The sequence below is a fragment of the Ursus arctos genome, unplaced genomic scaffold (genome assembly GCF_023065955.2).
Source record: "Ursus arctos isolate Adak ecotype North America unplaced genomic scaffold, UrsArc2.0 scaffold_2, whole genome shotgun sequence".
In the NCBI taxonomy this organism is placed as follows: domain Eukaryota; kingdom Metazoa; phylum Chordata; class Mammalia; order Carnivora; family Ursidae; genus Ursus; species Ursus arctos.
The window spans coordinates 69,361,238-69,385,742 of record NW_026622874.1 but is presented as its reverse complement, the minus strand read 5'-3'; the positions used below and the strand labels follow the sequence as shown (position 1 = coordinate 69,385,742).

At 49.7% G+C, this 24,505-nt stretch overlaps 1 protein-coding gene across 4 annotated transcripts in view; it reads right to left on the bottom strand.

The window, feature by feature from the left end:
• The window catches only part of MGRN1 (mahogunin ring finger 1), a 55,181-nt gene extending 31,954 nt beyond the window's left edge, over nt 1-23,227 (bottom strand). For 3 of the 4 annotated variants that reach the window (XM_026520408.4, XM_026520409.4, XM_026520410.4), the window contains exons 1-3: nt 22,965-23,212; nt 1,628-1,746; nt 76-164 (exon numbers count right to left, since the gene is read on the bottom strand). In XM_026520408.4, the coding sequence (XP_026376193.1) occupies nt 76-164; nt 1,628-1,746; nt 22,965-23,052 (296 nt within the window). In that variant the 5' untranslated portion in view covers nt 23,053-23,212. Of the gene's footprint in view, nt 1-75; nt 165-1,627; nt 1,747-22,964 lie in introns of all 4 variants that reach the window. The other variant, XM_026520407.4, reaches the window with a different exon arrangement.
• Nucleotides 23,228-24,505: the final 1,278 nt, after the last annotated feature.

The following is a 24,505-nucleotide window of genomic DNA, read 5'->3' as shown; positions in this document are numbered from 1 at the left end:
GAGCCTGGGGTCGCCCACCATTGCCCCCTCTCCCAGGCATTAGGAGCCACAGAGCAGGGCAGGGCGGAGTCTTACCTCACAAGGCGCAGGGAGTCTTTTCGGATGTTCACCAGGCTCCTCAGTGTCTTCACTGGCTCATGGGGGGCGGGGGTGACGTAAGGAAACTAGGAGGGAAAAACCCAAAGCAATGCCCAGTGACTCCCTAAGTTGTAGTAGGGACAGAAAACAGGGATAATCGGAGCAACAGTCACAAGTCTGTACTCCCTGGCCCTTGTGCTCATTCATGAAGGAAAGCACAGCAGCGCAGCCAGCAAGCAGGAGGGCCGGCCCAGGCCACCCTGGAGGATTCTGGCCACACGAGTCTCACCACGGTCCTCCGATTCCAGGAGGACCCTCAGCAAGCACAGCCTGGCCGGGGACCCTGGGGGCGGTGAGGGCTGGGGCTCTCCGGCCACGTTCCCGCAGGTGCCGCCCTGAATAAAGTGGACTTTCCACAGAAGGACGGTGGTCAATACGATTCTGCAGGGTGCTCATGCACAGACACACACAGAGCCTGCCGGAAACTGGAGTCATCTGGAAAGTTCTGGCCTGTGACAGCACCCGGGAGCTTTATCAGATGTTGTCACTGGGGAAATGGAGGGGATGGCATGAAGGATCTCTCTGCATCACTTCTCACCACTGCAGGTGAGCCTACGACGGTCTCAAAGTTTAAAAAAGAACAGATTTATGCAGGTCTGTAAGAGCCAGGCCCTGCAGGGCTGAGGCCTCAAAGATGGAAGGTGAGGTTGCTTTCTTGCTCTCGTGGACTCGGGAGGCACCACCCGAAAGCCCCAGTGATCCCATGGGTGGGGGAGGACGGCGCACCAGGCCCCAGCTCCTTGCCTCCCATCCACTAAAGATCAAGATTTCATGTCAAGCAGCTGCTCTGTGGTAAAGCAGCCTAAAGACTTCTAGTCCAGAGGACACCCTACCTCCTGTCAGGCCCAGGGACACCCTAGGACTTAGGAGCCTTACGGAACAGAGTCCAATGTCTCCTGAAAGAGAGGGCCTCCTGCCTGGCCCCTCATCCACACTGGGGACCATCATTTCAAGTACAAAACCCAATCCCCCACTCAGCATCCCCCTCCCCACTGGCCCTCACTCATCCTTCTCTCTCTCTCTTTAGTCTCCTTTCATGTTCTCTTCTTCATTGTCAGCACCCTCTGCAGGGAATGGGGTGGGATCTGTCCTCCACCCCCAGCCCCTGGAAGAGTCCTAGGCACACAGCAGGTGCCAAATGTGTGTTGAATAAATGGACAGCAGTGCGTAAGCGTGCACTTCTCTGGCAACTAGTGAAAGTGAACTCGAGGTAGTCCCACGGCCTAGATGCACTGGGCTCAGCAGCAGCAACCCTGTCTCCAGTGACCAACCTGCAGCCATCCAGCCTCTCAGGGGGTGGGGCCGGAATATGCCCCTGAACACACACACACACACACACACACACACACACGTCCCGCCAGCAGCTCTGCCCATCTGGGGCAACTCGGTGCCTGCTTGTCCTCGAAGCTGGCTACAGACAGCAGAGGCGAGAGGCACCTCACCACCACCACCCAGGTGCCTAACCCCAGTGAAACCCACCTGGACCCACCTGGACTGGGCGATTGCCCAGGAAATTCAGATCCATGTTTTCTCCAAAGAGGTAACCTTCAGGGTGGGGGGTGTCAAATTTCTCGCCTCCCATGAAAAAGTGCGAGGCAAAGTAGTTTCCTGGTTAAAAAAGAAAACAGAGTTGTAGATTATGAGGTTCGACATAGCACAGGGGAAGCGTGTGATGGCCAAGAGGCTCAGCCCAGAGAACAGCTCCATTTAGAGACAAGCCTCACAGGCGGTCCCTCCCGCTTGCGGCTCTAGCCTGGGCCTCAGCCCTTCAATCCCATCAACCTCTGCACCCCGACAGCCTTCCTGCTCCCAGACCTCCCGTCCCTGCTCAGGCGCATGCCCTGTTCTCTGTTCCACTATCCTTTCCCTCTGTGGCAGTCTGAGTTGTGTTCTCCTCAAGGATACGTCGCAGTTCCTCCCCGAAACCTGTGCGTGTGACCTTGGCTGGAAATGGGGTCTTTACAGTTGTCATCAAGAGGAAGTCAGACTGAAGTGCAAAAGTGGTAAAAATAAGTATATCGGTGAAACTCAGTCAACTGGCTCACAAAAGGGTATAAAGCACAGCACCGTATACCTGAAATGTGGGAAGGAGAGGAGTAAAGAATGGGCTCAAACTTAAGTGACCGTCAACTTCACACAGACTGCTACATGCAGAGGATGTTACATACAAACTGAACAGTAACCACAAATCACGAACCAGTAATAGATACGCAAAAAATAAAGAGAGAGGAATCCAAGTACATCATTAAAGAAAGCCAACTAATTCGTGAGAGGAGAAGAGAGGAATGGAGAAAAACCACAAAACAACCGTAAAACAATAACAAAATGGCAATGCATACATACCCATCAGTAATTACTTTGAATGTAAATGGACTAAACACTCCAATCAAAAGACAAAGGGTGATGGAATGGATAAGAAAACAAGACCCATCTATATGCTGCCTCCAAGAGACTCACTGGAGATGTAAATACACATGTGAACACTTGACGGGGTAGAGAAGCATTCATCATGCAAACGGTGTGGAAAGAGAGCTGGGGTAGCGATACTTACATGGGACAAAACAGACTTTCAAACAAAGAGTTAAAAAGAGATAATACTATATCACCCAACATGGGTTCACCCAAATGCACAAGTTAATAACAACCATAAAGGAAATAACTGATAGTAATTAACCCACTTAGGTCAATGGACAGACCATCCAAACAGAAAATCAACAAGGAAAAAGTGGCTTTGAATGACACACTGGACCAGATGGATCCGACAAATATATTAAGAACATTCCATCCTAAAACAGTAGAATACACAATCCTTTCAAGTGCACATGGAACATTCTCTAGAATAGATCTTGTTAGGCCACAAAACAAGTCTCGACAAAGTCAAAAAGATCAAAGTTATCCTATGCATCTTTTCTGATGACAACACTATGAAACTAGAAGTCAACAAGAAAAAAATCTGGGGACACCACAAATACATGCTACTGAACAATGAATGGGTCAACCAAGAAATCAAGGAGGAAATAAAAAAATATACAGAAACAAATGATGAAAATGAAAACACAATGGTCTAAAATCTTTGAGATGCAGCAAAAGCAGTCCTAAGAGAGAAGTTTATAGCAATACAGACCTACCTCAAGAAGCAAGAAAAATCTCAAATAAGCAACCTAACCTCACACCTAACCAAACAAGAAAAAGAACAAATAAAACCCCAAACCAACAGAACAAAGGAAGTAATAAAGATTAAATCAGAAACAAATGTAGTAGAAACTTAAAGAACAATAGAACAGATAAATGAAACCAGGAGCAGGTTCTTTGAAATGATGGACAAAACTGATAAACCTTTTTTTTTTTTTAAGATTTTATTTATTTATGTGACAGAGATAGAGACAGCCAGCGAGAGAGGGAACACAAGCAGGGGGAGTGGGAGAGGAAGAAGCAGACTCATAGCGGAAGAGCCTGATGTGGGGCTCGATCCCATAACGCCGGATCACGCCCTGAGCCGAAGGCAGACGCTTAACCGCTGTGCCACCCAGGCGCCCCAAAACTGATAAACCTTTAGTCAGACTCATAAAAAGAGAGAGAGAGAGAGACAGGAACTCAAGCAAAATCAGAAATGAAAGAAGAGAAATAACAACCAATACCAAAAAATTATGAATGATCGTAAGAGAATATTTTTAAAAATTATATGCCAACAAATTGGACAATCTGGAAAAAATGGATAAACTCCTAGAAACATACAATGTCCCAAAACTGAATCAGGAAGAAACAGAAAACGTGAACAGACCAATTACCAGCAATGACATTGAATCAGTCATCAAAAAACCCACAACAAATGAAAGTCCAGGACCAGATGGCTTCACCAGTGACTTCTACTAAACATTTAAAAAGGGTTAATGGCTATTCTTCTCAAACTATTACAAAAAAATAGAAGAGGGTCCCCTGGGTGGCTCAGTCGGTTAAGCATCTGTCTTTGGGTCAAGGTCATGACCCCAGGGTCCTGGGATCAAGTCGCAAGCAGCCCCGCCTCAGGCTCCTCACTCAGCAGGGAGTCTGCTTCTCCCTCTCCCTCTGCCTCCTCCCCACTGCTTGTCTGCTCTCTTTCAGTTTCAAATAAATAAAATCTTTAAAAAAATTTTTAAAAATGAAAAAAAAAAAAAAGAACAGGAAGGAAAGCTTCCAAATTCATTCTACGAGGCCAGCATTGCCGATACCAAAACCAGATAAACACAATACAAAAAAAAAAAAAACAAAAAACTACAGGGCAATATCTCCGATGAACATAGATGCAAAATCCTCAGCAAACCAAATCCAACAACACTACAAAAAAAAAAAAAAATCAGTCACTATGATCAAGTGCAATTTATTGCTGGGATGCAAAGGTGGTTCAATATTTCCAAATCAATCAGTGGAATATATCACATCAAAAAGAGAAAGGATAAAAACCATATGATCATCTTAATAGAAGCAGAAAAAGCATTTGACAAAGTACAACATACATTCATGATAAAATTCCTCAACAAAATAGGTTTAGAGGGAACATACACCAATGTAATAAAGGCCATATATGAAAAACCACAGCTAACATCATCCTCAATGGGGAAAAACAGCTTTCACCTAAGATCCGGATCAAGACAAAGATGTTCCCTCTCACCACTACTATTCAACAGAGCACTGGAAGTCTCAGCCACAGCACACAAGAGAAAGGAATAAAAGGCAGCCAAATCGGTAAGGAAGTAAAACTTTCACTATTTGCATATGACATGACACTATATATAAAAACCCTAAAGACTCTACCAAAAAGCTATTAGAACTGATAAATGAATTCAGTAAGGCTGCAGGATACAAAATCAATGTACAGAAATCCATTGCATTTCTATACACTAAGAAGGAAGCATTTCTATACACTAAGAAGGAAGCATTTCTATACACTAAGAAGGAAGCAACAGAAAGAGAAATTTTAAAAAACATCCCGTTTACAACGGCACCAAAAATAATAAAATACCTAGGACTAAACTTAACCAAGGAGGTGAAAGTCCTGTACTCTGAAAACTGTAAAACACTGATGAAAGAAAATGAGGATGTCACAAACAAATGGAAAAATACTCCATGCTCGTGGATTGGGAGAAAAATACCATTAAAATGTCCATACTACCCAAAGCAATCTACAGATTTACTGCAATTCTCATCAAAATACCAACAGCATTTTTCACAGAACTAGAAGAAAGAATCCTAAAATTAGTATGGAACCATAAGAGACCCCGAATAGAACAATCTTGAAAAAGAAAAACAAAGCGGAAGGTATCACACTTCCAGACTTGAAGATGTACTACTAAAGCTGTAGTAATCAAAACGGTCTGGTACTGGCACAAAAATAGATAAGAGGATCAATGGAACAGAACAGAAAGCCCAGAAACAAATCCACGATTATATCGTCAATTAATCTTTGGCAAAAGAGGCAAGAACATGCCATGGGAAAGGGACAGTCTCCTCAACAAATGGTGTTGGGAAAACTGGACAGCTACATGCAAAATAATGAAACTAGACCACTTGCTTACACCATACACAAAAATAAATTCAAAATGGATTAAGGACCTAAATTTGAGACCCAAAACCATAAAAATCCTAGAAGAGAACACAGGCAATTATTTCTCTGATATCGGCTGTAGCAACACTTCTCTAGATATGTCTCCTGAGGCAAGAGAACAAAAGCAAAAATAAACTATTGGGACTACACCAAAATAGAAAGCTTCTGCAGAGCAAAGGAAACAATCAACAAAACTAAAGGACAACCTAACGAATGGGAGAAGGTATTTGTAAATGACATATCTGATAAGGGGTTAATATCCAGAATATATAAAAAACTTACACAACTCAACACCAAACAAAACCAAATAATCCAATTTAAAAATAGGCAGAAGACATGAACAGATGTTTCTCCAGAGAGGACATCTAGTTCACCAAGAGACACATGAAAAATGCTCAACATCACTCATCATCAGGGAAATGCAAATCAAAACTACAATGAGCTATCACCTCACACCTGTCAGAAAGGCTAAAATCAACAACACAAGAAACAACAGGTGTTGGCGAGGATGCAGAGAAAAAGGAACCCTCATGCACTGTTGGTGGGAATGCAAACTGGTACAGCCACTGTGGACAACAGGATGGAGGTGCCTCAAAAACGTTAAAAATTGAATGACCCCATGATTCAGTAATTGCAGTACTGGGTCTTTACCCAAAGATACAAGAGCAGTAATGCAAAGGGATACATGCACCCCGATGTTTACAGCAGCATTACCTACAATAGCCAAATTATGGAAGCTGCCCAAGTGCCCATGCACTGATGCATGGACAAAGACATGGTATATGTACATATGTATGTGAGTGTGCGCACACATACACACACACACACACTGGATTATTACTCAGCCATAAAAAAATGAAATCTTGCATTTGCAACAAGGAAAGATCTAGAGTATAATGCTAAGCAAAATAAGTCAGTCAGAGAAAGACAAATACTGTATGAATTAATTCCTGTGTGGAATTTAAGAAACAAAACAAACGAACAAAAAAAAAAATCAGACAAATCAAGAAACAGACTCTTTAACTATAGAGAACAAGCTGATGGTTACTAGGGGGATGGGGGATGGGCTGAACAGGTGATGTGGATGAAGGAGCGCACTCGTCACAATGAGCACGGGGTCACGATGGAAGGGCTGAATCACTATATCATACACCTGAGCTAATACAACACTGTATGTTAACTAACTGTAATTAGAGTTTAAAAAAAAAGAAGAGGTCAGACTAGACTGGGGGACACTAAGTCCAGTGACCGATGTCTTATCCGAGAAAGAGGGAGAGTGGACACAGAGGCTCACACAGAGGGAAGGCAGGGTGACTCGACTACAAGGTAAGGAGCACATGGAGCCACCAGCTGCTGGGAGGCAGGAAGGACGTCCCCCTAGAGCCGTCAGAGAGAACCAACCTTTGCTGACACCTTGACCTGGGCCCCCCAGCCTCCAGAACCGTGAGAATAAATCCTGTTGCTTTAAGCCGCTCACCCTGCGGTGCACTGTTAGAGCAGCCACGGGCACTAACACAGTTTCCCACGCCCCTGGACTAAGTCAGTGCCCCATCCACACCTGAGCCTTGAGTACATTTTCACCTCAGCACTGACCACAGCTGAAAACTGTGTGGACCTGAGTATCTGACACCCCCCACCATGAGAAATAGGGCTTTGACCGGTTCCCCATTATGTCCCTGGCACATTTAGGCACTAAATTCACATTTTTGTAAAAATAAATGGGTAAAAGGGTCAGCTTCCAAGAAGAGAGTTCACAGCTTTGCTGGGGAAACATTAGAGTGTCTATCACCTCTCCCAAGATTCCTGATCTGACACTCACCCTCTGTCCCCCATTTCTCTCTGGCACAGAGAACCCAGAGAAAAGCCCAGTTGGCCACAGGGCCCTGTGAATTTTGTGGACACCCAGGCCATGTATCCCGCAGGCTCGGCAGGCACATCTGGGCACCTGAGCCCATGTGCGTCCTTCCTGGAGCCCTCAGAGGGAATTCTGAGCCCTTCAAACTCAGGTGGGTGCCCTGCCTGAGACTTGCAGCCCGGGTTCCGTGCACAGGGCCGTGGCTGCCCAGGCAAACAGGCCCAGAACCAGGAGTCCAGCCTGGGGGCTCTCACCTGCAGGGAACATAACCAAGAAACACTAGGCAAGGGCATAACCCCACCCCAGCACACGTGGCCAGGAACCAGACAGAGCCAACTGCAGTGAGAGAGAAAGAGTCAAGTGGTAACTAAATAAACATAACACTCCTGATTTTATGCAACACCAAGTAGCTGCTAAAGAGAGTCACACACACTTGGATATGCACATGGAAAGACGATCACGGAGTATTTGTTATTAAAAAAACAAGCTGGATGTGTTCAGGATCCCATTTGAGAGGTAACTGCACACAGATGCGCATTAACACAAGTTGTGAATACACACAGAATGGTCAGGAAGGGCGCACGCAAAAAGCTACTGAGAAGTCAGTGGGGACTGGAGGCAGCAGGGACAAAAGTGCTCACATTCTCACACCTCCCATCTCACCAGATAACGACAGGGACAAGCAGATGGGGGCAGTCACTAGATGGGACCACACGTCGGTTAAAAGGAATGAGCCAGGCCTCCACGTATCAGCACACAGCAGACGCACAACGAACATGACTCAAACAGAGAGAGTGGGAGACCGTACCAAATGGAAAGCAGCCCTGCGGCTCCGACGTGGAGAAGAGGCAACACGGGAGGGCAGCACGGGGGCCACAATGGGGCTGCTCGAAAAAGAGATGCAACATGAAAATGGGAAGCACAGATTCTGAATGGAGAGTGTTTGCTCTCATCTCTGTGCTTTCCTAGGTTTTTCAAATGCTCACATTTTTTAAAGGGAACTTTTAAAGGAAGAATGTGCGCAACAGAGGACCAGGGAGGGGTGTGTGCTTGTGTGTATATGCGTGTAGCGTGTGGTATATACACAGCTGCAGGTGTGCAGCGTGCATATGTGTTGGTCTGGGTGAATGCTTGTGTGTATATGTGTGCAGTGTGTGGTATACACAGCTGCAGGTGTGCACCATGCACATGTGTCCATCTGGGTGTGTGCTTGTGTACATATGCATGCAGAGTGTGGTATACACAGCTGCAGGTGTGCACCATGCACGTGTGTCCATGTGGGTGTGTGCTTGTGTGTATATGTGTGTAGAGTTAGGTATACAGAGCTGCAGGTGTGCACCATGCACGTGTGTCCATGTGGGTGCATGCTTGTGTGTATATGCGTGTAGAGTGTAGTATACAGAGCTGCAGGAGTGCACCATGCATGTGTGTCCGCCTGGGTGTGTACATGTGTGCAGTGTGTGGTATACACAGCTGCACGTGTGCACCGTGCACGTGTGTCTGTCTAGGGGTGTGCTTGTGTGAATATGTGGGCATCTGTGTGCATACACATAGTTTAGGATCAAGAGGAGCAGGCAGAGCTCTGAAGAGGAAGGAAGGAAAAGAGCAAGGAGACACCATGAAGGGCAGAAACAAAAGGCAGACAGACCAGCAGACGGAAGTAGAGAAACCACGACCACCACAGGACTCTTCCTCCATGCCCCCCCCGGTTGGGAACACATCGAGGGGGCACAGATCCTACCTGTATTCTCCATGTGGGGCAATGAGCTCGGAGGTCACCTGAAGGCTGCCCCCTATGTCTTAACCCCATGCTGGGCCTCCCCCTCCCTCCACTAGGGGACAGCAGCCAGTGCTGTCATCTTGTGGCAGACTACAAATGGCAGCTGTTCCCACACAATGAGCCACGTGGGAAGGCCTTCCCGATTAGACCAGCTGAAAACCCTTTTAAGGCCGCACTCAGAAGGCCTGCCAGAGGCCACAATTTTGACCCCGAAGCCCTGGCTACGCGGCACCAACACGCTTGAGGACCACATGACCTCAGAGGAACTCAGCTGGTTCACCTCCTCTGTAGCAGACGGATTCAGACTCTGCCCTCCTCACAGGGATCCAGGTGACCTGGAGAACCAACAGGTGGCCGGCCACCAAAATAAAGACCAAGGGAGGGGACCTCTCCTGGAGGCCTCCCAGTGTTACCACACATGGCTTGGTTTTCCTTCACACACGTGTGTCTCATGTGGATGGACACACGTGTTCATCATCTTTTTTTTTCTTTTAAGATTTTATTTATTCATTTGAGAGAGAGAGTGACAGAGACAGAGAGAGCACAAGCAGGGGGGCGGAGGGAGAAGCAGACTCCCTGCTGAACACGAAGCCTGATGTGGCACTCGATCATAACCTGAGCCGAAGGCAGATGCTTAAGCATCTGAGCCCCCCAGGCACCCCGCATGTTCATCGTCTTTTACAGACGAGGAAAATCAAAACCATGAGGCTCCAGTCAGAGGTTGCTTCAGTGACAGGGGTGGCAGTGGGAAGGCACCGTCCCCTCATCACAGGCCACAGGGCGAGCCAAGCGGGCTTCTGGGTTGTTCTGTCTGTTCCACTTTCAAATGTCTGGTAGTACACACACGGTGGACCACCATCATCACTTTCAACCCCCAAATGGAAACACCCTCAATTATTTAAGTGAGGTAACCCTGCTACGGGGCAAGGCAGCGGACAAGCTCTCCAACACACAGAATGACACACATCCAAATCCCCAGAATCCCACAGGAGGCAGGACGAGCAGTGCAAAGAGTAAAAGTGGGACCTCAAAGCTCTCCCAGAAGACACCTGCTCCACTCACTCCCCCCCTTAGGTACTCATTCACAAATCCTAACTGTCATCGAGAGACCAAAGCTAGGGGCCCTGCTACAGATCAAATGTTCATGTCTCCTCCAAATTCACACACTGAAGCCTCACCTCCAGTGCGGTGGCACTAGTTGCTGGGGCCTTCAGGCGGCGACCAGGGCATGAGGAGGTGCTCTGAGGGGTGGAATCAGGGCCTTTGTAACAGAGGCCCCTGGAGTCTCCTAACCCAGCCATGTGAGGCACTGAGAAGACAGCTGTCTATGAAACAGGAGGAGGCTCTCGTCAGACACCAAATGTGCGCGCGCCTTGACCTTGGACTTCCCTGCCTCCAGAACCGTGAGAAATCAATGTCTGTCGTTCATAAGTCACCCAGACTGCAGTGCTACTACAGCCATGCAGACGGACTAGGGCACATCCGCTGGGTCTGAAGTCCCAGGTCTGGACCCTTGAGAAGCATGTGCACCAAACCCACCAACCTGTGGGACACCCACGGCAGAAAGAAGCTGGCTGGGTGGGCCCCAGCCATCACGGTCACCGCCAGGGCTGTGGGGGCAGCTCTGTGGCTTCATCCCCAGGTGGCGCAGCCTGCAGCCAGGGCTCTTCAGACCAGGCTGCTGTTGGGGGGCAAGCTGTCTCTGAGGGACCTCCTTGCAGTCCAGGAGGGATCAGATTAAAACACAGAATGGGATCTCTGCACTCAACCCCTGAGCCCTTCAGAACCTCTACCTGCCCCCGGCTCCTGGTGGGAACTCAGGCCTGACGCCCTCGCCTGCTGCAGTTCTCAGTGGCGGCCCACCTTCCTTCCAGCCTCGAGGGTCTGTGTGGTTGTAGGTAATGCAAGATATGCAAAATCGGTGCTAGGTGACGCAGCCTCCCTCCTTGTGCTGCAGATGCTCCAGACCAGCAACACTGATGCCATCCCCAGCCACACACTCCCGTGCCTCAACCGGGGGCCCAGGCCCTACTCGCTGCCCTGCAAACTACTGACTCTGCTCTGTGCTGCCCACCTCACCCAGCACCACCTTCCTGGCTCGCTTCCCAGGATTTGGGAGCTTTCTCCATTTCCTGTGACCCAAAAGGCTGCTCCCACCCTGCCACCAGTGCTAAGGCCTCCTACGGCCTCCCTGCAAGCCATCTGTGCACTCGACAGCAAATCCTCTGACCCCCCCACTGTCTTCACGGTGGGGTCACTGTTTTTCTTCCTTTGCTGGCTGGTTCACACTCAGGCAGGGGACACAAGTTTGTCCACCACCCTGTACCCCAGCGACCACCAGCCTGGCCTGCACACGGGAGCTTGATAAAAACCAGATGAATGAACAGAGGTGGAGGGTGGATGACACGCTTACTACTACTTGACAGTCAAGGAAACGGGAGGCACGGAGAGGTCATGTGACCTGTTCAAGCCATAGTACCAGCCAGAGGTGGCGTCCTCACTGAAAGTCTGTGCTGACCCCAGAGCTGCACACTCCACTACACCAGCCCCCTGTATGTTCTTCCCACACCACCCAGCAATTCTCCAATTCCCAGTGCACACTGACCAGGTGGCCTACAAATCCAGCTCAATCCTAACACTAGCCACCTGGAGACAGCATCAGATCCCCAGATGAAGGGCTCAGACCCACACCAGCATCCTCTCCCTTCAGGTGCCAATCCGCAGTCCAGTTGGGCACCTGTCAACTGGCTATAAATAAACGGGACATTCCCATGACACCCAATTAATTTGCTAGAGCAGCTCACAAAACTCAGGATAACAGTTCATTTACTAGATCTCCAGTTTATCATAAAAGGACAGGACTCAGGAACAGCCAGCTGGAGGAGAGGCCCAGGACAAGGCACGTGGGAAGGGCACAGGTGCTTCCAAGCCCTCTCTGAGGGCTCCACCTCCTGGCCTCTCGCTGTGGTCACCAACCCAGAAGCTCTCTGAACCCAGCCCTTTTGGGTTTGTATGAAAGCTGTTACATAGGCATAGTTGATTAAATCACTGGCTGCTGGTGACCCTCTCAATCTCTAGCCTCCAAAGGCAGCCAGGACCCATCCTAGGTGCTTTCCAAAATCTCCTCATTAACATAAACTCGGGTGTGGTGGCAAGGGGCCTGTTATGTGTATCAAGACTGACTTCACTTCGGGGCGCTTGGGTGGCTCAGCTGTTAAGCGTCTGCCTTTGGCTCAGGTCATGATCCCAGGGTCCTGGGATCGAGCACCACACTGGGCTCCCTGCTCGGCCGTAAGCCTGCTTCTTCCTCTCACACTCCCCTTGCTTGTGTTCCCTCTCTCACTGTCTCTCTCTGTCAAATAAATACATAAAATCTTAAAGAAAAAAAAAAAAAAGACTGACATCACTTCTACCACTCATTGGGTAGGAAATTCCAAAGGTTTTAGGAGTTCTGTGACAGAACAGGTGAAAACTAAATATTTATTACTTATTAGAAATCACAATGTCCCTGCCAGGTAAGCCATGACGTGACTAAAGACTGCACAACCTCCCCCCCCAATTAGACACACAACTGGTCCTGGGACACTGGGCGTGCGTCCCACTCAGCAGCCCCAGTAGCGGGGAGGGGAAGAGCTGAGCAGCATATGCAATGGCTGGGGACGGTTCACAGACTCCACCCGCCAAAAATTTTCATTCTCGACCAGGTCAGATGTTCCCAGTTACCAGCTTCCCAAATCCACTGCCACTATGCCCCAGCTGGGCCTGACCAATGGGATGAAAACATCACCATCCCAAAGAGTGATTTCAGAAAAGGAAAGCATCTTCAGGCTCGTGAAACTCCCAGCCAGGTGGGAGGCCCCACAGCCTGGGAAGGGGTCCCACCCACCTCTAATGACACTGCTCCCTTATTCCTCCTGGGCCAAGGTCCTGTGTGTATACAGAACAGCGCTTCTCCACACAGCCTAGGTGACCCGGTGCAGCCTAACCTCTGTGGGTCTCAGTGTCCCCATCTGCAACATGGAGGCCTCAGTGAGTAACACTGAAAAGGACAGCTCTGGCAATCCTAGGGATAAAAGGAGCCGAAAATGCAAATGAGCCTCACACAGGTGAAAAGACACCTGATAAACATTTCCTGCAGCCCCACTCCAGCGTGAAAGCCTGACCACAGTGGGACCCTGATAAACAAAAAGCTCTCAGTCCCCAACATCACAGAGGGAAGAACAATGAGCTGAGAACAACTTTAAGCAAAGATTCTAGTTCACTGAGTTCCACAGCGAGTGGCTGCAGCCACCTTTTTTTGGGAGAAGGGGTCCTTCCCTTTTCTGGAAACAGCCTCCACCACCCACAGGAGTGGGCCCCAGGTGCCACCAAACCGTGCAGCTCCCATCCCCTAGACACTGCTGGCTGGCCATGGTGGACACCTGACCGTGGTGGACCAAGATGTGGATTCTCTCTGCCATGGACTGGACCAGAGACCAAAGGACTTGGTCCTTGAGGGCCCGAGAAGGGTGGCAGTCAGCTTTGGGCAGGTTGCAGCAGCAGGATGCTGAGTCCAGAGGGGACGGACGAGAGGCTTTTGCACTCAGATGCCTTCCACTTCTTGGCTCCCCACCCTCGGGTTCCAGAGACCCACCCCCACCAGCCTTCCAGTACATTCCACCTCCTGCCTAAGCTAGTCTCCATAAATACCAAAGCGACAGCCAATTTCCGAAGAATTAAAAATGTAATAAAAAGCACTTAGGAAAGAACTCCTACAAATCAGTGAGAAAGGAAACAATCCAGTATGAAAAATATGCAAATTATTTCAACAGACACCTCACAAAAAGAGGAAGAGAAATGAATGGTAATTTCCATATGAAAAGGTGCCCAACCTCACTGGTCATCAGGGAAAAGTAAAACTCAATGAGATTTCCATGGCTAAAGTTAGAAAACAACAGCACACACACAGCTGCCACTCCCCGCACGGGTGAGAACGCACAGCAGTCAGTGCCCTGCTCTGCCGGTGGGAGTGTGAATGGGAGTGTGAATCGGCTCAACAGCTCCAAAAACCTGTCAGCAAAACCCGCTGAAGCCGAAGGTGCACGCCTGAGGCCCCAGCACCCACCGTCCGGCACGGACGCAGACCAGAGACGGGTACTCAGGGAGTCAGAAGTCGCTAACACCCAGAGTAGCGGCTGCCAGGGGCTGGGCGCGGGGCAACGGGGAGTCAGTGTGCACAGGGCTCAGGTTCCAGTTGTGCAAGAGGGAAAGAAAGAGTCGTAGAGAAATGACGGTGGATGGCTGCACAACAAGGTGACAGGACTTAATGTCACTGAACTGCACACTTAAAATAGAATGGTCACTGTTACGTGTATTTTACCACAATTCGGAAAAACACAGGCTCCAGGAAATCTGACTCATGGGCCAGAGCAGTCACAGGAGGGTCCGTGGCAGCATTTCCATTAGAGCCCAAACTGGAACTTTGCCCAACGCCCCTCCACATGAACGGACGAAGACAATGGCCTCAACACACACTGGAATACAACACCGCAGAGACCAAATCGACGACTGCCCCCATGAGCAGCGTTAGGGCCTCTCATCAAGGAGTGTGGAGCAAAGAGCAGCCAGTTATTTATATCAAATTCAGAAACAGGCAAAATCACCTCTGGTGGAGTGGGAAGGGGTTTGCCAGGAAGGAGGGAGGCAGGGACTGGAAAGGGGCACCAAGGGGCTTGGGGGGCCGCTACTGTTCTATCCCTTCGATACGTTCATTTTGTGATCATTCATCAAGCTTATGCTTTGCACGTTTTCTAAATGCCTGTTACACTTCAATGTTAAATAGTCCCTGACTTACAATGGTTCAACATACAAGTTTTAGATTTTATGATGGCGCAAAAATGACAGGCATTCATTAGAACCCATACTTCAAATTTTGAATGTGTATCTTTTCCCGGGCTAACGATCTGTGGTAGGATCGGTAGGATCCTCTCTCTAGACCCTGGACAGTGGCAGGAGCTCCAGCTCCCAGTCAGCAATGCAGTCACCACCGCCCTTCTGCACCCAGACAACCATTCTGTTTCACTTTCAGTACAGTGTTCAAAAATTACATGAGACACCAAACACTATTATAATAGGCTTTGTGTTAGATGATTTTGCCTACCTGTAGGCTAATGTAAGTGTTCTGAACACATTTAAGGAAGGTGACACTAAGTTACAATGTTCAGTAGGGGCGCCTGGGGGGCTCAGTCAGTTAAAGTGTCTGCCTTTAGCTCAGGTCATGATCCCAGGGTCCTGGGATGGAGCCCCACGTCGGGCTCTCTGCTCGGTGGGGAGCCAGCTTCTCCCTCTGCTGCTCCCCTTGCTGGGCTCTCGCACTCTTTATTTAAAGAAAATCTTAAAAACAACAACACAATGTTCAGTAGGTTAGGTGTATTCAATGCATTTTCAACTTACGATGGGTTTATAGGCACACAGTCCCATCAGAAGCCGAGGCAGATCTGTAAATGTGTGTATACACACACACATTTCTTAAGCCATGAACCAAACACAATTCTTTTGATTCCCCCTAGAGGCACCCAGGGAGTCTGGTCACTCGGGGATATCATCTGGGGCAGGAGGTCTGGATGACAGAAAGCTGCAGTTATCAGAACAGAGGGGGCCAGTACGGCGGTCTGCCCGCCCTGTGGGTGCTGATCACCCAGGTAGGACCAGGCAAGAGGGCCGGAATCAGTATCAGGCAGGAGGAAAGGACAGAGGAAATCCTTCAGACACTGAGGTAGAGAGATGTTCCACCAGTCACTCCTCAAGCCTTGCGCCTCCTCACCTGGCTCCATGACTAAGCAAGCAAACGGATTTCGTGTTAGACAGCACAGGACCCTCTCCCACGCTGTTCCATACCCTGCGCTTTTCTGCGCATGGCAGAGGGCGTGGGCCTCACTCCCTCTCCCTCCCACTCCCATCCTGGTGGATGGTCATCCCCTCAGGCACAGGCCGGGGCTGAGTCCAGTTTCCCCATCTCTGAGGAGCTGGGCAGACGCAGGGGCAGCCGGCAGAAGTGAACAACTGCATGGTTATTTACTGAGGTCGCATCAGGCGCTGCATGGGGCAGGGGGTGCCTGTGACACCATCCGCCCTTTCATGGGACACCATTTTATGGAATAACACAGAATCGTGAGGTTGGGTGACAACACAAACACACAGAAATGCACACAGGAGGGGCGCCTGGGTGGCACAGCGGTTAAGCGTCTGCCTTCGGCTCAGGGCGTGATCCTGGCGTTCTGGGATCGAGCCCCACATCAGGCTCCTCCGCTGGGAGCCTGCTTCTTCCTCTCCCACTCCCCCTGCTTGTGTTCCCTCTCTCGCTGGCTGTCTCTATCTCTGTCAAATGGATAAATAAAATCTTAAAAAAAAAAAAAAAGAAATGCACACAGGAAATGCCACGTAGAATGTGCCCCATGCAAATGTCTGGTTCTGGTGGCGCTGGGTTTGGGAGGAGAGGCAGACGGCAGCGGTCACTGGCTGCTGAGGTCATCCAGGAAGTACAGGACATCCTCCAGGAAACTTCTGGGCCCGCTGAAAAACAAAAGTTGGGCAGGGCAGGGTGTAGTCCAACCCTGCCCTGATAGTCACATGGACTATCAGAGTCAGAACTGGAAAGAGGCCTGGGAAACCAGAGGTTAACCCCAGTGAGTCAGGGAAATGGGGCTGGAGAGCAAGCTCCTGGCTCAAGGCCACAGACCAGGGCCAGACCCGGGCCTCAAGACTCGGAATCTGGTGCTCCTCCCACCACACCTCTACTAGCTGGGGGTGGGGGGCAGAGGACTGCTCCCAGTTCAATCTCATGTGCTAAACTAATCCTCAACTTTCCATGTTTGTGGGTGGGTGTGTTGTAAACACAAAAAAGGTCACCCTAACTGTGCGGAAGAAGGTACACACATGCACACACAGACCCATGAGCACCCACACCGCCTTTATCCCGGGCTGCTGGGCCCTGGGCTCGGACAGCAGCCACCTCCCCGGGCCGGGATAAAAGGCCCACTGGCTCTGCGACCACACCAGCACAGGCTCAGGATTCCTTGACCTGGAGCGCCAGGCCATAGGGGGCCTGTGCAGTTGGCTGGCCACGGCTGGGAAAGTCCAACAAAGCCCAGGGCAGGGAGGCTGGCAGGAGCTGGCTGACTGACAGCCAGGTTATTTTCAAGTCAGCAAAAGGTGATGGGTTCTCAGCGATCCCCAGAGAAACTCTGAAAGGTCCCCTGAGTCGCCGTGCCCTAAGTAAGCAACGCCACACCTCAGAAACAAGCACACAGCTCCCAGCCTCTCAGAACCCCGAGGGCAGGCAACACTCCATCGGGGAGACCCGCCAGACCTGGCTCCCTGCGGCCCTAGGGCCCAGGCGCCAACAGCAGCTGCTTCAGGGAAACAGGTGCTCAGATGCCCACCCACCACGGCCCACTTAATAGATTCTTGTTGCTTTTGTCTTTGCTTGAAGTGTAACAACGGAAGCTCAAAAAATACAGTTTATTTATGCAGCTATTCCAACGATAAAACCCAAACCAAGTTAACATGAGCAGAGAAGCACGGAACTAGCTGTCATGCGTGAACAGCACAGGTGACGCGAGGAAGCTGAACGGGAACCAGCGGAGCCACACCACGCTGCTGAGGACGATGCAGGCCTCTGAGCAGCAAGGTGAAGGAAGCACCTGTGTGCACGAGGAGCCCCCTTCTCCCCACCCCCCATCCTACTGCCACAGGGCTCAGCACAAGCTCACTCTCTTGGAACAGGTATGGCCCAGAGACGCAGAATGCCCCGGTGACGGAGAATGTCCTCTCTCATCTGGAACACCAGTCTCGGCCTTTCCTTCAGATGCCAAAGAAATCAGTCAGCAAGGCCCTACTCTGCAAAGGGTAAACCCCGACACAAGTGCTCACGAGATGTTCCCAGACTGCCAGCACACACCAGAAGTCTTGCACGCATCTTGGACTCCTCCATCACATGGCAGGAGACCCAGGAGTCCTCAGACCCCCGCCTGACACCCCAAGGGACAAGATGCAGCCCATACACTAGGGAGATGGGGTTGGTTTCCTCTGGGGCGCACTGCACAAGCATTTGTTAAGCGCCTACCGTACACCAGGCTCAAGTGCTGCATGGCAAAAGGCTCAGTCTGATTTCCAGTTCCTCTACCAGAGGACAAAAGTTTGCTGTCACAAGGCTCCAACAAGATAAAGGAGGGAAAGCACTCTGAAAGCACATGCACATACAAAAGGTTTAGGTCTGGGGCATATCACCCCATCCCTCCCTCCCCTGTGTGGGTTGGCAGGTCACATGTCTGACTGCCTCCCCTTCTGACACTTCTCCTGGGTGACTTGGTCCCAGCACGACCTCCCTCAAACACCAGGGCAGGGCAGGGCAGGGGGGCATCGCTCTGAGACACGCAATCAACAGTAATAACCGCAGCAGGAGGTTTAACTGCGGCAGCGGCTGCCCGTGGCCAGGTACTCCGTGGGGGCACCTGCGACACTCCGGGCCCTCTCCTGCATGTCTGCACCTTCCCCTTAGGGGCTCAGCCATGGTGTCCTCACTCCTGCTCTGACCCTCAGATGAAGACTGGCCAGCTGATCCGGGCAATGGAGTACAGAAATAAAACCTTACATTTATAGTGAACCTATTTTTTGCAAAGATGCAGAGGCAGCTGATGGGACAAAAACAGTCTTTTCAACAAATGATAATGAAATAACTAAATATCCATATGCAAAAAAAGAACTAATAGTTTTACCTGAAATTACACAGAAAACATCACCTCAATATGGATCACAGTGCTTGCTTCCGCAGCACATACGAAAACTAGAGCAAAATGGATCACAGACCCAAACGCACAAGCTGAAACTCTAAAACTTCAGAGGAAAGAACACAGAAAACCTTTGTGACCTTGGCTTAGGCAAAGATCTCCCTAGATACAGCTCCAAAAACATTAGCCACTAAAAAAACTGATAAACTGAGCTCAACCAAAATTTAAAACCTTTGACCCTCAAAAGAGACACCATTAAAAAAAATGAAAACAAGCCACAGACTAGGAAAAAATATTAGCAAGTCACAGAGCTGATAAAGGAATTGTGTCACTGTACCCAGAATAAGGAACTGTTACAACTTAGTAAGAAGACAAACAATCCAATCTTTAAAAAATGAACAAAAGACAAAAACAGACGTCTGGCACATGTGCTCATGCTGCTCTCTCTCTCTCTTTCTCTCTCTCACACACACACAGTATACAAATGGCTAACAAGCAGGTGAAAAGATGTTCCACATCATCAGTCATCAGGGAAATGCAAATCAAAACCACAATGAGATACCACTTCACAGCCACAAGGATGGTTATAATGAAAAAGGTAGACAATAGGGGCGCCTGGCTGACTCAGTCTGGAGAGCACAGAGCTCTTGATCTCAGGGTTGTGAGTTCAAGCCCCACAGTAGGCATACAGCCTATTAAAAAAAAAAGTAGACAGTAATAAGTGTTGATGAGGATGCGGAGCACTGGAACCCTCACACACTGCTGATGGGAATGTAAAATGAAACAGCCACTATGCAGTCTGGCAGTTCATCCAAAGATCAAACATAGAGTCACCATATGACCCAGCAATTCCTCTCCTAGGTGTATACTACAGAGAATTGAAAAGGGCCACACGAACATTCAATGTTCATAGCAGCATTATTCATTACAGCCAAAAAGTGGAGACAACCCAAATGTTAACTGATAAATAAAATGTACAATATCTGCACAATAAGGTACAGACACCTGTTACAACAAGGATGAACTTCAAAGACTGTTCCAAGTGCAAGAAGCCAGACAAAAAGAGACCACATGCTGTGGATTCCTTTTATATGAAGTGTCCAGGGAGGGCACATTTTAAAGACAGCAAGCAGATCAGGGTAATGAGGTGGGGATCGGATGGGGGCACAAACTGACTACAAACAGGCACAAGGAAACACTGGAGGTGCTGGAAATGTCTAAAACCTGACTGTGGTGACAGCTGCACAGTTCTACACATCTAGGGAAAGTCAACGGTTTACAATGGATGCGTTGTATGGCATACAATTTATCTCTCAATAAAGCCGCTTAAAAAGTAAAATGAATTAAAAAAATACAATGAAAACAAAGCAAATGTTATTAAATTTGAACTAGGTACTGTTGCACTACATGCTGAAATTTCCACAAGCAACAGAAAATTGGACAGATTTTAAAAGTTCTCACCATCAAAACAAAAGGAAAAAAAAAAAAAGGTGAAGCGATGAGAGTGTTAACTCACCCTATATTGTGGTAATCATCTCCCCACTGTACACGTATCAAATCGTTAGGGTGTACACCTTAAACTTGCAAAATGTTATATGTCGATTATGTCTCAATAAAGCTGAAAGGGATTGGCCAGTATCATAGATGTGTTAAAAAAAATTACCATCTAATCACTTTTCTCTCCTTGATATTATCAACAAAATTAACAGAGACCTGAAAAGATAACTTCCTCATCAAGTGCTTGAAGGGGCCATCCCATAAAAATCATTTGAAGCCCCCCAGCATCCCCAGTCCACCCTTGGGGAAACATACAAAAGTACTGCTAAGGTCATTTCTCGGATTGACCCTCCCCAAGCAAGGTAGCCCAAGGGACAAGAAAGCTGAGAGAACAGCTTTTGGACTGGACAGGTCCAGGAGAGCACTGCTGTGGGTCTCTAAGGTAGCCTATGACATTCACCTTGGGTGCCAGACCCAATCGATTAGTTGTGGCTGACCAGGGTGTTTATTAATGGATTCTGAAACCAAGGCCAGGTTTGGTGACAAAGAGTATCCTGAATGATTAGCAAGGTCTACTGCACAGAATCTGAAACCAGTGTTATTAAAGGCCTTGTATTTGTGGTTTCGTCCAAACGCTCAAGTGAAGGGGCATCAAGTGTGCACTAGTCCCAGGTTATATAGGAAATGCCACATTAAACTTTGATATCTCTTCCATGCCACTGCTAGCTGCTATTAGGGTCTGAAGTGGCCACCTAATTTCCTTCTTAAGCCATTATAGCAATTAATATTTTATGAGGACTTTCAGTGCCAGACACTGTTCTGAGTTCTGTCCAAGGATCAACCCATTGTACAGATGAGGAAACTGTGACCCAGGGGGCAGAGCAACTTGCCTAGAGTCACTCAGCCAAACACAGGCTGGAAGAACATCAGCGATGGAAGAGGATGAATTCAAACAACTGCTTCAATCAGATGTGGGGATGTCAGCACACTGGCCTCCAGGGAATCCCTACACCAGGCTGGGCTGTCCTGCACTTGTGCCTGGCACACAGGCAGACAACAGTGCCTTCGGTCCACTTCTGACTGTTTCATAAACTGTGCTGGTCTCCACCCCACTATTTTCCCAGACACTCCCCCTCTTGGGCTTCCAAAATCAGGGAAGAGCAGTTCTCAAATTTGAGTGGACATCGGACTCACCTGAGAAATTGGTTTAAATGCAGGTTCCTAGGCCCCTGCAGGTCTGAGGTAGGGCCTGGGAAATGCACATCTAACAAGCTTCCCTACTAGTGGCAGTGGGTGGTCCTGGACTACACCGGAAGGAAATCTGGCTTGGTGGGTGTCCCAAGGCCCACTGTGAGGTCCAGGAGACCCCCATATCAGGTCAGATTCTTCAGAAGCCAGGATCAGGAGACCCAACCTCAAAGTCCCCTCATGTCCAAATTCTCTGTCCTTCTTTTCTTTCGAGGCCAAATGATCCCCATAAGGAGATGGAGAGGGAGGAACCCAAGCTAAAGTTCCGGGTCAGGTCACGCTCTTTAGAGGCAGCAAAACAGAGTGGGAACAAGTCGACTGGGAGTCGGATTTGTGGTCCTGCTCCCAGAGGGGCTTCCATCCAGCTCTGAGACGTTGGGAAAGTCACTTCCTCGCTGGTGTCTCAGATCTCCTTGCCGCAAAAAAAAAAAAAAAAAGAGAGAGAGAGAGAGAGACCAAAGAACCAGGTGGGTCTGCTCCAACCAGTTTCCTGTTCTCCAGCAAGGACTCGAAGCTTCTCCCCCATCGATCATAATCTCCTTGGGCCCAGCACCACTCCCCCTACCCACCCACCATTCACAGGCACCAAGAGGTCACAAGAGACCTTAAGCTTCTGTCCAGACGGCGTGGCGAGTGTTCAGAACCACTGGCCGGGTAGTCACACTAAGCCACCAAAGAAAGTCCAAACTGACGATGGCGTGATGTCAACCCCTTTGACAATGACCACTTTGTAAGCACAAGCGAAGCTCCGGGCACCGTGCTAACCCCTCGCCAGCGTCACGCCACGAACCTCACCCCCACCCTGGGACTTTCCTAATGCGTCTCCCTTGCGTGCATACGAGGGAGCTGAGGCGCGCACGGACGAAGTGACTGACCCAAGGTCACCCCGCCGGGACGGGGCGGGCAGCCCGGAGCCCCACCCACGGTCTGAGTGGAGGTCGCGCGGAGCCCCGGGCTGGGAGGCGCAGGGAGGGCCGTGGGCCTAGCAGAGCCCACCGCACCCTCTTCGGAGCGCACCGCGCGGGCGCGCCCTGCCCACCCCGCGTTCCGGCCCAGGCCTCGCCCTGCTGCGCGCCAGGGGCCGCGCCGGCCGCTCACCGGACTTCGGGGGGTAGCGATAGGCCGAGTTCGCCTGGATGTCGATGTCCTCCACGCCCGCGATGCGGCGGCTCAGGATGGAGCCCATGGTGCGCGGCAAGCCGGGCCGGGGCCGGGGCCGGGACGCGGGCGTCGGCGGCTTCCTCACTCGTACATGGCCCGGACCAGGCCACACGGACACTAGCCCACGGCCGCGGGCACCTCGGTCTCCAAGCCCCAACCCCCAGCTCGGCCGGCGGCCCGACGCCACGGCAGCCCTCCGCCCCCCGGACTCGAGGCACCTCGGGATATGTAGTCCCCTCGCCGCCAAGGGCGACGAGCTGCGGCGCCCAAAAAACTACATATCCCAGCATGCCCTTCGCCGCGGCCCCGTGAAGAAAGTAACCGGGACAAACCAAATGGACTTGAATCCAGAGGGGAGGAACCATCTCCCACACCGCAAACTGACTTTCCCTCTGCATGCCAGGCACGGCAGTAACATCCTAACTCTTTAGTCTCCTAATTATCTGTTCATATATAGATTCTTATAGGAATCCAGCGCCTTCCATTTACCCGCCTCTCTGAAATTATCTCCCTGAGCCACGATGGTTCTCCCCAATTCCCAGGGTTGATCTCCTGCCCCGTCCAGGAGAGGGCACACCTTTACAAGCCACCCTGCAACAGCTGGGAGGGAACCCAATCCGACCAGGAGCTGGGGTTCAAAGGAGAAGCTAAGGGCTTCTTTTAGCCTTTTCCAGAACTCAAGGCTTCTCTTTGGCTCCACGTCCAGAACAATTACTTTGGAGACATAATTTTACAGCCCCACAGACCTCTCCCCACTTTACATACAGAGAAACTGAGGCACAAAAAGTGAGGGCTGCAAATGAGGTGAAGGCAAGTTTAAAAAATTGGTCTGGATTAAAGGCTTGCAGGTTGCAATGTACTTTCCTGGCTTTTGATTAACATAAAATTCTGTAAGCGGACCAAGTGGAGATTGTTTTCACCTACTCTTCAGTTGAGAAGCAGGTGTTCCAAGATGAAATTGGCTTCCCAAGGCAAGCCTGCTGTATCAGGAAATCAGCTGGGGAGGACAGCAGCTGGTGAAGGGTCTCAAATGGTAAATGCACCACATTCCACATTAAAATGAGTCCTGCACCTTTCTGGAGGCCAGAGTCCAGAATACAACCTTCTGTTGTCAGGGAACCTGGGAAGCCAAAATTAATAAAAGAGGTGAAAGATTTATGTGCTTATGAATAGAGTCCAGGTCTTGGAGGAGCCTGATTAAATCTCTGCTTCACAATCAAGATCCCCATTTACTGAGCACCTCCTATGTGCCAGCCATCATGTTGAGAGCTTTATACAATCTCTCATTTAATTTTCTGATGGAGCTTTTATTTTCGTTCTCAATTCACACACAAGGAAAGTGACACTGGAAAAGGCAAAATATCCCACTTAAGCCGCACAGTAGCTAAACGGTAATAAAGCTGAAACTTGTACCAAGCCACTCCTTTTACTGCCATACTCCCCTGCCACCCCAGAGGCGGAAACATTCCGATGTGCTA